Genomic DNA, 15,242 nt, shown 5'->3' with positions numbered 1-15,242 from the left:
CTATGAAAATTATTGTTGCCTCCAGTCCCAGAACCTCACACTGACCTCAGACTGGCTTATCACCATGCTTGGCAGGAGTACATTGTAGCAGGCAGTGAACAGAAATTTAATACATTTGTGCAATGAGTAATGGCATATTCTTGGTTTTAATATAGTGTGTTAGGCCAGTGAAGCTATACAAAATTGTTTCCAGTCCACTTTAACATTTTCCAGTGCTTTTATTGAAAAATCAGTAAGAGAATGTGCTCCTGACTCCTGACAACTCAGGGCATTTCAAGCATGACTCACTCTCCAGTACCAAGTTTTGATTATTGCAACAGCTACTTAGTTCATCGCTGCCCGGGGTGCTGCTGTAATCATGGCTTTCCAGGCCCGGGGGCAGAATCAGGCCCTCAGAAGAGACCCTGGGCCGTAACCCCTGGTACTAACCAGAATTATCTCAGTAAATTTAACTTAACTTCCTACCACTCAGCTCTATTTTATCCCAAAGCAATGGCAACAGTGCCTGTTTGTAATCAACAAATGAATTAAAGCCAAGCCTGATTTATTTAATATTTAAACCATTGAGACAAAGTATCAAATTTACTTAATGTGTTTAGGTGACTTTACTTGAGGCTTACCTTCCCCTGCATTTGTTTCACTAGGGTACAGGCAAGTAAAAAAAAATATTAATACAGTTCTTGGTCCCTTGTAAATCATTGCAATGTACCTCAGTAAGATTGATACTATATCTTACAGAAATGTTGTACAATATTGAAAGTAAAATGCTGTAGCAAAGTATCCTTGGGATATTTAGTATGGCTTCCTGTCATCACAGTTAATTTCTATGTAGAATGCAAACCCAGTGGTTCCTTGAATGGCCTAGACTCAAACTTAGCTGTTGAAGTTTAGCTATCTAAAGAAGAGTTGTTGAAGTTACCAAAGAAAGAAGGTAGGGTTTTCAGGGCGGGGGGGAAGGAGTCCAGCTTTCTGCCTCAGGGGGCTGGGATACAGAGAGATGTACATGTATGATCGCTACACATGTACCTGCCAGGGTGTCTCATGCCTTTCTGTGATCAAATGAAATTCAAAGAGCTATTAGGGGTACAGCTATGTAAACCAAATTAGACAAACAGACACTTTTTTTTTTTTTTTTTACTATAGCTGCTTGTGAGGGCTAGCATATAGTCTTGCACTGCATGACCTTCAGTTAAACATGCAGTTATCAGTCTCTTAGAGAGGTCAATTCTGACACTGTCATTGCCTTCCTGAAATTTGCCTGCAGGGCATTCATTGCAGAGTTCAGAACCAAATGGCTGAGTTTCCAAGATCTCCACAGAGAACTCATAATAACCTTGACTGCCTGTTTTCTTAAAAATGAAAGTGGTTTGCTCATCAAGTAAATTCATCAAGTTTACACAGCGTTCATTTTGAACTGAGTTTGCATTTCCTTGAAAAAAATAAAAATGTGAACTGTAAGAAAAGGATCTGTAATCTCAGCACTTCTGTAACTCCTGATTAACCTCAAAAACATTCACCCACGCTTTTTTAAAAGACAAAACCTAAAACTGAGATTCTTTTTCTTTTATCAGAAGAGATTTTATCATTATAAGGCGCTGAATGTCATCAGATAACCCCTTCTGTTGTCTTAACAAAGAGCTAACTCTAAATTGTGGTAAATGAGGTAAGAATGTACTTTTACCCATAGCTGGGGATCTTCTTGCCCTTTAGAAGAGGGAATACTGAGCAGTCTTAGGGAAGGAAGATTACCTCCTGCTAGTTCCAGATTTGGACATCGAGGACATATCAGTAGAGCTGATACTCTGCATATGCTAAGAATATCCATGTTCTCTTGAAGGTTAACATTATACTGTTATCTATATATGCTTCCAAGATTTGAAACCCTCAACAATGAGCAATGAGATAAATTTGGCAAGAAAGTTAAGACAATATAAATTTCCATGAACTGGCCACCAAAACGGCTGTCTGTTTTAACTTTGAAAATGGTAATGAGTCCTAATTTATCATTGGTGCTTAAGCAGAACCTTAGCTGAAGACACAGAGGCATTCTGCCTAATTGCTAAAGGCATATGGTAAAGTATGACTAAAACTATTTTGCTCCAATGCTAATGAGTTTAGAAATTCAGGAACAGTGGTTGAAAAAATAGTGAATACAAATGCTTAATAATGAGCAAGGGTATGATGTCATTTCAATTACTGCAATAAGAACATGCCTTTTAAGAGAAGCAAATATCAAGTGATCAGCATGCTGTTTGTTGAATGAAATTATTCTGGTGAGCACTGTAGAAAAGCTTTTCTGTAAACCTGTTAATCCGTTTGCAATTTACTTCATGATAAAGATGAGTTATTGACATGCTGATACAAACAATGTCGCTGTAAGCAGTCCTAATCCTACAGTTGATATTTGTGAAAAATAATCATCATTTCCATTTTTATTTCCAGTTTGCTCACTTCTGGTTTAATACCAAAAGGGAAAGCAACATTATTGTACAATCCTTTATATTTTCATAGTTTTGCAAGTCAATTAAACCCTGTAACAATTCCTTGTAAGAAGTAAATGCTATTGTCCCCTTTGGATACTTATGAAAGTCATAAGATATGTAGCACAATTTGCTGAAGGCCATACAATGAGTCAGTGTTACATCCAATCTCACAGATTAAGATCATTGCTCTGAGCAACTGCAGAGCGTTGCTTAGACCAGGAGATCGATACGTGCTGAACTGTGTGCTATTTTTAGTAGGAGAGTTCACTCTTCCTTCATCTTCTGCCTCCTTGCTGTGTGTACCATTTTCTATGTACTATGTTGTTAGACCAATAATACATTCACGTATGTCCTTAGCTTTTTTTTCTGTTCTAGTACAAGTGGGAAAGAATGACACTGAATAGTTTTCTTGGTTTAATCTACAAAAAGCTTGTCCTTATGATACAGCATTGTTTACTACTGGCTGTCCTGAAGTCTTTGAAAGACGTTTTTGTCATGGTATGATTCATGAACCAAGAACACAATTACGAATAGATATTATGTTGCAATGTTAAAAAAGAAAAAAGAGCTGCTTCTAAAAAACACTTACCTGCAATCTACTAGAAATTAATGACATAGTAAATAATTTAGTCACTGATTAAGGGAATGCTTAAGAATGCATCCCAATCATTACAGATGTCTATTAATAGGACTTCTTTCTTCAGTTATATTTCCTTGTTAATGAAAATAAGTTGATTCTTGATTTTCCATTTGCTGAACATTAAGAATTTACTTTTCTCTTTATTTGTTAATTTCCTTTTTTCCTGTCTTTCAATTATTTATTGTATAAACGTCCAGAAATCTTATCTAAAGGAAACTTTAAAGGTATTTTCCCCAGAATAAACTATAATATTTTCCTAATGAAACAAAGAATCTTATTTTTGATCAAATTAATCTAGGGACAAAGAAAGAAACCAGAACATCCGATGTGAAATGCAAATATTGAAGTACTTTCAATTTACCAAGTCTTGTTTTAGAAACCTAAATTCTGTATTTCAAAAAAAAAAAAAATCAAAGGAAAATAATGTTGATATCACAGCTCAACAAACCTAAACATTTGTATCGCCAGTATCATGAATATAGACTAGCAAATAACCTGTGGAATTATTGTCATAGTCTGAGCTTTTTGAGTGCACAAATTTAATACCTCTTATTTCCTAATACAGGTTTTCATAAAATTATTATCATGTCTATTTTATTTTATAGCATTTTGCCAATTCAGGCAAGTTCTTGAAATTAATAGAAGTAGCAATCAGGACGAATGCCATATGCCTCTCTACACAATGTCTCTGGAAACCGTTCCACTCAAATAGTTTGCAGATGCAGCTTAAAGAGGATTTGATTCTTCTTAAGATGGAGACAGCTCAACATTCTCTGTTCTACACAGATACTCTAAAAACTTCATTTAGTCGTTGCTAAAGTTAGCATGTTAGTTTGTATGCTTCACATTTTCTTGATGACATAAGGAAGATTGATGTCATGGTTCTTCAGTTTTCCAGGCAGCAAAATATAATGCAATGAGTCTGATACTCGACTAGGCAAACATCTTCCCGCAGCTGTGAACAGAGGTGGAGAAGTACATCTCTATTGTACATGTACTGGAACATCTTTCACTTAAAGTTATTAACTACTAAACACATCTAAATCATGATTTTAACAGCCTGAACAGTGTTCAGTTTTTGGACTAAGCATTGCCTCTGACTTTTCTGAATGTTAAGAATATGTGTGCCCTCAGATTTACGCTAGACTAGATGTTCGTCTTAAGTATCGCTCTTCCTCATTTTTTATTGTTCTATTAGATGGATGAATCGTTTGGGTCTCGCAGCAATTGGTTACACACCTGATGACAAGGATATTCATCCAGATGAAGGTAATGCTTCAGAGATGCTAATTAGGAAAAGACAGCAGAGAGTACATACCTGCTCATTATTTGAACAAAGTTGGAAATGTCATAGCTGACTTCTTCATTAACATATGTGCCATATCTTTTAAAATATCAATTTTCCCAAGAAGCCATATCCTTGAAGAACTATATTATTGGCACGACCACCAAATAAAATTAAAATCTGAGTAATAATTTTAAGAAATATTTAAAACAAATGATAAAGAGAATGCAAGGTTCAGGGTGAGGGATGATCTCCCAAAACACAGCCATTGGGTATCCTTATCACCCTAGAGCAAGGGAAGACACCACAAACACAGGTCAGTATGTGCTTTGGAACCATTTCTGCATCTCCTGAGCTCAGGTGCCGGCATGGTCTTTTCCACCATCACCCATCGTGGAACCTGTTATGCTAACAGAATTAAGTGTTGAGGCTCAGCTCTACTTTGGCATCTAGAATGATGTTTCTCTTTGAAAGTCTGTGACCAGAAGCTGGTTTTTATGTACGGTGGGAGCTGGGTGCCCAAGCTGCTTTCTGTAATGCTATCCTAAAACATTTGAAGGTTCTTCTACATATCTGTGTATCGTAGGTGCCAGCCATTTTCACAGGTCTGTTCCTCAGTGACTGCCAAGTCACCTAGGTGACTGTGAAATGTTTACCTTTGCATGCTAATGAAATTTTTAAAATGTGGGACCTGCTTTCTTGTGGAAAAGCACAAGTGAAACCTGGAATGCTTTGTTAGCAGATTACTGGAGTGAAAGCGACCAGGATGACATCGATGGCTCTTTGACCCTGAAGCAGGAAGGCTCTTCAACACTGTGTGACACCTATCATCGAACACCCTCAGTGAGTTATAAATATTGCATTTGACAGTAGGTCACCAAAAAAATCTGCATACCTTGATTAGCATTTCCCTTGTTTTGGAATATTTAATCACCATAAAGGCAGAACAAAGACACATTTCCTTGTAAGAATGAAATTACTGCTGTTCCTCATGACCTAAGACCTGAATGTTTCCAAAACGAGCCAATTACAAAGGAAGGAGAGGTAAATGTCTCCTTACACAGGTATGTCACTGGACTGTAAACAAGACATCATTTGTAGGATTTGGGAGACGACACCTAATAATATGAACAGAATATTCAAATGTTGAGATTGCTGTAGAGTATGAAATGAATGTGGTGGATGGGATATTTTGTATAACTGTGACTGTTTTTCAAGTATGACTATTGGATACTGGATACTAGAAATCAAGATCAGAACACATTCCTGCAGTAATCATGTTTTAATACAAACACTTTTTTTAAGAACATATCTTCAGTGGCAAGGATTTTTTTTTACAACATGAAACATTGTGTACAATACCATAGCAGTGGCATAGAGTAATTTCTGTTGATTCATAAATATTAAGTAGTTGATAAAAGTACCTCTGATATATTGTATACAGACAGGTTTTGATAATAGAAAAAATATTTTTTTTGTATATGAAGAGGTTCTAGTAGTAAATAAGAACATTTCTATTGTATCAAACATAGGCTGTGATAATTATTCTATGTTTCTAAGCGCAGATAGGACTGTTCTCTTTTTCTTTTTCACATTTTTCTTCAGTGCGAATGAGATGATCCTCATGCAGCCATAACCAAACAGTGACTAAGCATTACTTGGGTGAAGTGCAGACTGATTTTCACCACTGTGATGTTGTTTTATCAGCTGGGGAACAGGTTAAGCCCTTCCCTTTCTTTTTTCCACTTTTTTGCCTTTCTCATTGTTTCTGAATTAAAATTATACATAGACCCAGCAGAATTTTTTAAAAAAATAATTTGACAAGTTCAGCAGTCCCCCAAAATTCAAAAATCTTCCTGGGCGCTGAAGTGGGGTGTGTGTTTCTGTTTGGCTGGATACTCATCCCCTAAGAAAAGAAAGGAAATCCAATTTTGGTTTCTTTTGTGGACTTCCATGTCTTCACAGCACACTGCTGGACTGAATGCAAACTGGAGAGGTCTTCAGGAAACTTGCACCAGTATCACACTGTTCCTTCCAGCAGGAGTTGCTCGTGGGCAGAGAATGTGCCAAACAAGACGAGGGAGTGGCTGAAACAGAGCACTTGTATAACAGTTCCCACTGCTGATCATGTTCTGTTTACAGAGGTTCATATTATGACATATCAAAGCACATCGGTTCATTTTATTAGTATATATCATATGATGTTTTACACTATAGTAATTTTCTTGGGTCTGTTCAAGACGTTGTCTTATAATCAGGTGCTTTTGTGTCTTTTCAGGTGAATTCCTCAAGTCCATTCCCTGAAGCCAAACATGGTCGACACTTTTCAAGTGAATCGACATATTCTCATTCTTCCGCTGAGGATTCTCGACAAGACGCAGCAGGAAGCACGCACTCGTCGGGATGCAGACCGCCCTACCGGGAAAGACGCTCGTGGCAGGATCTGATAGAGACTCCATTAACCAGTTCAGGGCTCCATTTTCTTCAGACTGTCCCTCCCGATACTGAGTACACGACTGGCCGGCCTGGAATGTCACCAGAAAAACGAAGACAAGCAACGCTACCAGTACAGAGACGTCATAATTATGAGCAGGATGGGCCTTTCCCTTTGGTGGAATGTCAGAGGGGGCATAGCTCTCACAGCAGGCCACAGAAGCAACGTAGTCAAAGTCTTCCCCGAAACAGAGATGTCAGGGGTAAGGGACATGTAAAGTACATAGAAGAAACAGATGATAAACTAGAAGATAAAGTTCCTATTAGAAGGCATAATAGTTTCTGTGCAGAAGGTAAGCTTTTGGAGATGTTCTGATCCTCTTTACTGCCATTGAAAGCCAGAGCAATATTGCCATTATTCTCAGCGAGGTTTTTGTGATTGAACTGTTATATGTTGGCAAATTAATCACTCACTACGGAGGAGTTTGTACTTGAAATGCTTGGATGTAGTGCTAAGAATATAGCTTTGGGACTGACCAACTGTTCTCATTTTATCAAAACTAAAATTGGAAGACTCTATTATAGGGTTACTTTATACATGTATTTGCAGTATTGCTTCCTGGTTTTAGAGACTTCACCTGAATGGTTAGATATGTTGTCAGGTTTCTTTATTTTCTTTCAGAAAATGTAAAAGAAATTGGAGAAAATACAGATGGTCTGCAAGAGCTATACAAATCTCTGGAACAAGCTAGTTTGTCAGCTTTTGGAGAGCAGCGTCCTTCCACCAAGCAGGAATTCCGCAAGTCTTTTGTAAAGCGATGTAATGATCCAGTTACCAATGAAAAGCTTCATCACATCAGAGTTCTCAAGAGCACTTTAAAAGTAAGGCTTTCTCATTCATTTTGTGTATAAGCAATATAAACTATTAAAAGCATAATCTCTTACTGTTTTCCATGGATGAGGCTTCCTTTGTAACTTTAGAATTAAGTTCCAAAGAAATTAAAAAATGAATGAAAGCATACATGTTCCAGCTTAAGGGAAAAATAAAAATATTTGGCACTCTTTATAGGCATGGTTGTGGAAAACGCCAAGGACTGAGTTGTCGAACAGTTTAGGCTGTAATAGTTCCTGAATATAGGCAGAAGATTCAAGTGTTTGAACTAGCTTCCCTAGCAGTTTGCGTTAAAATGAAACAAGAAATAAAGTGACAAAATACCAAATGTGGCATACATTTCATTTTGACATGTACTCTGTCTTTCTGAAATTTGGTAGGCGAAGGAAGGGGACCTCACAGTTATCAACAGCCTTCTGGATGATCCCAACTTAACATCAAAGAAGTTTAAAGATTGGAAACTAAAAAACTATGAGTTTTTCCTGGACATTTGTGAGTACAGTGCTGCTGTGAAATCTCAAAATGGAGCCTCTGAACTTGCAACCTCAGCACCAACGCTGACACATACACACTCATTCATTGAAACTCATGTGTGACAGGACTCATATCCTGAATAAATTGCTGGGTGCCATGAAAAATCAAATAAGACAAACACTGTAATATTTATTGATAATGTACTCAGCAGTACTGTAAATAAGTTGGATAAGAGAATAGTGCCACAGGATGCCTAACTACATTGCATGGTAAGACAATAATATTCTTTATGAATTTTTTTTGTTTGCTATTATCAACCAATGTCCGTATCAAGCTCTGCATTAGAAAGAAGCAGTGCAGAAGTGTAACTGAAAATAAATACCAGTATATTTAAAGTACTGTACTAAAACTAAGCTTATAGTATGAGCTCCTACAATCATTTTATATATTTAGATATATGTAAAGACATATCTACGTATATAAAATGTAACATGGTAGTTGACATTTACTTTTAAAATGCCCTAAAGTTCACATTTTCACACTTTTTTTTCTTGAGAAAAATATAAAGTGAAAACATAAATACATTGGCCGCTCTTAGAAATGAACATTTATTTTTGCAACATTTCCAGGTAGTGACCATCTTTGCAAATAACAGGACAGTTATCAAAATGTAAACTCAATCCCTATAGTGTGCCTTAAAATGTACACTGTACATCTAGCAAATAGATCCCAATCTGGCCCTATGGGCATACTGTACATGCCATTTAGATACTGTGTTTGTAACATACTGTGCCTGCCTTTCAAATGAATGAATATAAGCAAGCAGGTATGGCACAGAGGTTAAGATATGAGTAGAACAATGCTGGTTGTTCACTAATGCTGCAACTTAAACTGATTTTAATATAATTTGAAGTATTTCATGGTGAAAGAAAAACATCTGCGCTGAATATGGTACATACTGCAGGTTTTCATAGTTTCTTCACTGTGAATTTAAGTGACACATGACTGTGAGTCACAAAATTCAAAAAAATCATGCTTCAAGGATGAGAAATAAGTTTTAAAAAAATCCTGAACTAACCGATTCAATTCTGTAATAGGCTGACATGTAGAGCGAGTAAATTATTCAAAATTATGTAATGTCTGGCAATAATTTTTAACTTTAGTAGTACACTAGCAAGTGGGTGAAGTTATTCAATACATCATTCGAAAACCAATCTGTATTGATTGGTTTGGGAAGACATACAAGTCACATAGTGTATTTCACTTCCTTGCCTGAATGAGAATGATTTCTAAGAATGAGATTTTGGAGAAAATACTTGTATTCCTGGGGCGGGGGGAAGATTGCTCTGAATGCTACTGAACATAAATTTCAAACATCCATTCACAACTTTCTTTGACTATGCTTGCTAGAATATTTCTAAAAAGCAGGACAAAGAGGATGTGAATAGTTGATGTCATTTCACTTAAACACAGATATTCACTGACAATTTTTTCACAGGATGAACCCACTCACGTCTCGTACATCAAGAACTGTAAAGTTCATATGATTCAATATCATGTAGGAAAAACTGTTATCTCAATAAGTACCTAGTATCCAGGAAGAGATTTATTTATTCACAAAGCCAGGATTGGGTGAAGGTGTCCTGTTTAGTTCAGTCTCCACAAAGCAGCTGTGATGGGCTGACCTTGGCCAGCCACCAGATGCCCACTGAGATGCACTCACTCCCCTTCCTCAACAGGACAGCGAGGTTGAGGCGTGGGCAGAAGTATCACGGAAAAGCTCATGGGCTGAGATGAAGGCAGGGAGATCACATACCAATGACTGTCACGGGTCAAACAGATTTAACTTGGGGAAAATTAATTTAAATTATTGCCAATTAAAAATACCGTTGCATTTTGTGAGAAACAAAGACAAAACTAAAACTACCCTTTCCCCATGCCCCCCCCCTTCTTCCCAGGCTTGATTTCATTCCTTCATTCCCAGCTTTTTCTACCTCCTTTCTCCCTCAGTGGCACAGCAAGATGGGGAATGGGTGTTGCAGTCAGATCATAGCATTTTTTCTCTGCTGCTCCTTCCTCGCACTTCTTCCCCTGCTCCAGCGTGGGATCTCTCCCATGGGCTGCAGTTCTTCAAGAACTGCTCCAGTGTAGGTCTTTTCCATGGGGTACAGTTCTTCAGGTTGCTTCAGCATGGGTCCCCCATGGGCTGCAGTTTCTGCTAGAAAACCTTGTGTGTGGTCTCCTCTACACAGGCTGCAAGTTCTGCCAGCAGCCTGCTCCTCTGTGGGCTCTCCATGGGCTTCAGTTTCCTTCAGGAATCACCACCTGCTGAGGCATGGGGTCCTCCACGGGCTGCAGGATGGATACCTGCTCAGGCACAGTCCTTCATGGGCTGCAGGAGGACAACCTGCTTCACCCTGGTCTTTTCCACAGGCTGCGGGGGAATCTCTGCTCTGGTGCCTGGAGCACCTCCTCCCCCTCCTTCTTCACTGACACTGACGTATACAAGGTTGTTTTTCTTACATTTTTCTCACTCTCTCTCACAGCTGCTGTGCAGCATTTTTACCCTTTCCTAAACAAGTTACACCAGAGATGCCACCAGCCTGCCTGATGGGCTCAGCTTTGGCCAGCAGTGGGTCTGTTTTGGAGCCAGCTGGAATGGGCTGTGTCCAACATGGGAGCAGCCTCTGGTCTTTTCTCGGAAAGGCCACCCCTGCAGCCCCTTGCTACCAAAACCTTGCCATGTAAACCCAATAGAACAGCTGAAGAAACACAATTCAGATTTGTTTTTTACTCTCATTGGCACTGGCATTTATTTGAACCACAGTATTAGCAGAGTAGTACTGATAGCTGTTGGAAGCTCCTTGCAGCACATAGGCAACTGAGTCTCAGCGTCATTGAAACACACACGTAACATTTGGATGGAGCATACAATATGAAGGCATGTTTGGCCTGCTTCAGCCAAGACATCAACTCTGTGCTTAAGCATCCCTGAAGACAATGGCTCCTTAAATGCACACATCAGAGCTTAACTGTATTTCTGTTGAAGTAAATGAAAAAAAAGTCCAGTAAAAAGCAAAAGACGTAGCAGTAAGAAGCAAAAGACTTCAGAGGAGCAGGATCACACTGTATATATTTTGCTTGAATATTAAACATGTACTTCCCCCTCTGTCTAAGCACCTGAGGTAATAAAATAGACACAGTAAATACGGCATGGCAGCTTTCCACCATAAGTTTCACCAACATTGGAGTTGCAGTATTCATGCAAAACACAGAACAAAACTGAAATGTATTTGCTATGTGAACATGGTAGTTACTTGACAGCTGAATAGCAGAAACATAAATCAAGAGAATTTGTCTAGCTGTTCATATAAGATCTCCAAAAGTTAACATTTCAAATTTTTTTTATACTAGCCTTCATATAAGGTGGGAGGAAATATTATGCAGTGAAGCAAGCAATGGGGTCAGCTACAGAATCCATTTAGAAAACAATTCATACTGTATCTGCAAGCAGTGATAGATGGTCACAGAATTAGTTACATGGATTGAATTTTCCATATTCGTAAAGAAATTTAAGCATGATTTTAAAATAGCTTTCAAAGCAGGTTTCAAATGCCACTGTACTGTAACTCAAGACAGAAATTACAATTGTCCACTGAGCATATTCCACGTATATAGTCCCTAGAAAACAATGAAACAAGCTATTTCTCTTCTAAAATGCTACTTACAGATACAGCTGAAAATGACAAACATTATTAGGAAGATATATTTCTCAAAAATAACACAAACAGTAAAGAAAACAGGCAATCTGAATTTTTATTTCTGGAAGTTAAAGAAAATATATTTCTCAAATACGAGTAGATGAGATAAAAAGTTAAGAGATCATACATTTCTCAGCTTATCTTTAAAATTTTTCAGTGTCATAACTTCATCTTTTCTGAAGTTTTTGGAGCCACGAGTCTGTATTCTGCTCTTGGAAAGCAGTTCTCATCAAATATGATTTGCACTGAATAGTCAAGACAAATTAACCAAGAGATTCATAAGGTGAACTGAGATACACTGGAGAAATTTCCTATACTGGGGTTAAGATTAACTGGGAGAAAAGTTTGAAATATTTGTCTAGTATTGTTTATACCTTAGAGCAAGCCAAATTGCTAAATTAAGCAGTACAAAGATTTTCTTCTTTCACAATGTCAGCTGGCATTTGAAAGTAATTTCACAAGAATTTTGCCATACTTTTTGCATGTGCACTCAACTCCATGCTGCAGTCCTTTCCTCCCCACCAGTAGTTTCTTCTTTCTGGATCTAGGCACTAACCTAGCTATACTATAGAAAGTAATGTGCAAAGTCACCATAGCACAATTACTTGGAATTTCATGATTTTTGAAATAACTGGAATGCAAAGTGCAATACAGATACGGTTGCACCAAATCCTGCTTACGTATTGGAATATGTGAAATTCTCCTTGACCAAAAGGTACACAAACAGACTGTACAGTGCAGCCGAAATGATTATGGTAGTTTTGATCCCATATTTTTAAATAAGAAAAAAAAAATCCTTTGCTGCTGAGTTCATCAAAGGAAATAAATAGCACCAGTGTCATACATTAATTAACTTACTAGATTTCCTGCCTGTATGTTTAGATAAAACTTGTTTTTTAACATACACAACAACATGAAAACATTGTTTGGATGTGTTTTATTCATCTGTATCTTTTTAAAGTTAGGGTCTTCATTCAGGATTCCTGCAGGTACAATGGCCCTCAGCCAGCAGACTTTCTCTGTGACTCCACAAGCTTAGCCTTATTGTTGCTGGCTATTTTTTACTATAACTGACTTAATGCTCCCCCTAAGCTACTGATTTCCCTCCTTTTTTAATACTATTCTGTATTCAGTGAAAACTTGGATCTTTGAAAGCTATCTCAGTAGCTATCTCAGCAGCACTTCCTGGGAAAATTGAGACCGTTTCATTAATTTAAGTGAAAACTTTCCTGAGCTTTCTGTTGTTGATGTGAACAAGAATCAAAGGAGGAGGAAGTTCTCGCCAGTCTGTACGTCCGTGGCTCTTTAATACAAATAACACAGAAATACTGGGCCCACAGCCTGTGACAGGATTGCATTTGTCCGGACAGTGATCGGCCTGCGTTGGATTGCACAGGGTGTCCGCCCTCCCTGACGAAGGAGGTTGCTTCACTTGGTTGGCAACCCCCCCACCCCACCCTGTGCTGTTCCATCAACTTCTGATACAGTTGTACTTTCTCAAATACATCATAACCACTTCTTGGACTGCTTTAGCACCATAAGGAAAGACTGATCCATCACTACTAAAAGATTTTGGAGGATGTGATTCTCCATTTTTTCCAAGCAGGGAATTCTGAATATGTCAGTTGATATTCAAATCTAGACTCCTGTCTCTTAAGCCAGAAATGTGGTGCACCACTTGCTTCTTCCAAGGAAGAAGAAATGAGTGTTACAGAGAATTGCTAGATGTACGTGGCCACTTAACTTCATTCTTACTATCTTCAGCAGTTATAGCCTTCCAGGCCAAAATACTCGCTGTAAAGTGGTTACTTTACAGAGGCATTGGGAAGTGCTCAGCCTCATCAAAAGTTGTTGAACTCTACTGCTGAGCTTTAGAAGGTTTCACTTGGAATGTTAGTAGGACTTCTGGAAGAAAATGAAGAATCTGGTAAAAATTGTTTAACTCAACAGAAATCTGAGAAGAACAGATTCTTGTACCTCTTCTCTTTGTCTCAAGTAACACAAATCAGACCTAAGACTATCACATACCTTATTTGCTATATTCTTTCCTCCTGTAGTCTTAGGTGTCTTCCAAAGTACTAAAAGCATTCTTTTCTGCAAAAAACTAGTGGTACTTCCGACCAAGGTGATATATCAGAGGGCTGTTTACACCCGATAAACCTTGGCTGTTGGCCCTTTGAGGTGGGACAGCTTTGCCAGGCAGAGCTATTTTGGGGTATTTCACCAACGGTTTGGACAAACTTCATGCAATTGGGGCCACAGTGCTTCAAAGGTGGGTTGTTTAAAGCAATCTTTGGCTAAGGCAAGGTGCTGCACAACCGATCAACAAAACTTAAGCCCCGTCTGCAATACCTGTCAGCTGCCCCCAAACTGTAATACAAAGGAAGCCTACCTATGTATGATTTTATCTATAGTTCAAACACTAAATCTATTAGCATAAGCAAGTCCTGCAGAGATTCCTTAAGCAAGAGAGCACAGGTCTGTTTATATTACTGCGCCTCAGCCCTGGAAATATCGTTTATGTTACACCACATATCTGCAGTGTAATGTTAGAGAAATAAATGGAGCTTGGTCTGATAAAATATTTCTAATTTCTTCTTAGTGATCACAATAGGGAAATTGTGCGTTTTTGGGACAGATGGAAGGGCGCAGGTAACAGCGGTGCCTTTTTGTGTGGAGTGTAGGTTTGTAGATTTTCTGGGTAACATATACCTTACCTTAGACCACTGAGCTTAAAAATCTCTCTAGAGACAACACGCCATCTTCCCTGTTGCCAAATTATGTTTACTCACCACCACTACCAAAAACGGGTAATAACAAGAAAGACTGAAGGAGCAATATTAGCTAACTAATTTATATTGAGTAATAAAAAGTTCTTTTTCTTCTAGAATGTTTCCCTTATTAAAGCTAAGGTTCAGAGCAGCAGTTTCAGGCAAGCCACCACGGGGCTCGGCTCCCCACCTCCTCCTGTCCCAGACAAATTCACACTGTGAGGCTGAGGGTCTCAACAGCCGTTAAGTGGGCATGCACCTGAAGGTCAGCTCTGAGCCATATCAGCTGATGAATGGAAAATACGTTGCTATTTAATACAAAATTAGGAAGTTATATTTTCTAGTTGATTTTTAAAACTATTTTCTTTACTCCCATGACAAGTAAGCATAACGCTGTACTTCTAAGCAGTTCCACTCACTAACGGGTAGGCAGGAGATTCTATTCTTGATACCGGTAACAGTCGAAGAAGTGTTTTTTTAAAGCTTAGTTTCTATGTTTTATG

The 15,242-nt window shown here is 38.3% G+C and overlaps 1 protein-coding gene across 1 annotated transcript in view; it reads left to right on the top strand.

The window, feature by feature from the left end:
- Window positions 1-15,240, top strand: part of LOC102053859 (connector enhancer of kinase suppressor of ras 2-like) — a 213,110-nt gene extending 197,870 nt beyond the window's left edge. The window contains exons 21-25 of the mRNA XM_055727544.1: window positions 4,322-4,392; window positions 5,148-5,251; window positions 6,687-7,194; window positions 7,524-7,723; window positions 8,114-15,240. Of these exons, the coding sequence (XP_055583519.1) occupies window positions 4,322-4,392; window positions 5,148-5,251; window positions 6,687-7,194; window positions 7,524-7,723; window positions 8,114-8,329 (1,099 nt within the window). The 3' untranslated portion in view covers window positions 8,330-15,240. The remainder of the gene's footprint in view (window positions 1-4,321; window positions 4,393-5,147; window positions 5,252-6,686; window positions 7,195-7,523; window positions 7,724-8,113) is intronic.
- Window positions 15,241-15,242: the final 2 nt, after the last annotated feature.

This window comes from Falco cherrug, chromosome 15 (assembly GCF_023634085.1).
Source record: "Falco cherrug isolate bFalChe1 chromosome 15, bFalChe1.pri, whole genome shotgun sequence".
NCBI classification, from domain to species: domain Eukaryota; kingdom Metazoa; phylum Chordata; class Aves; order Falconiformes; family Falconidae; genus Falco; species Falco cherrug.
Note: the sequence above shows the minus strand (reverse complement) of the source record. Positions and strands in the feature narration are given on the sequence as shown.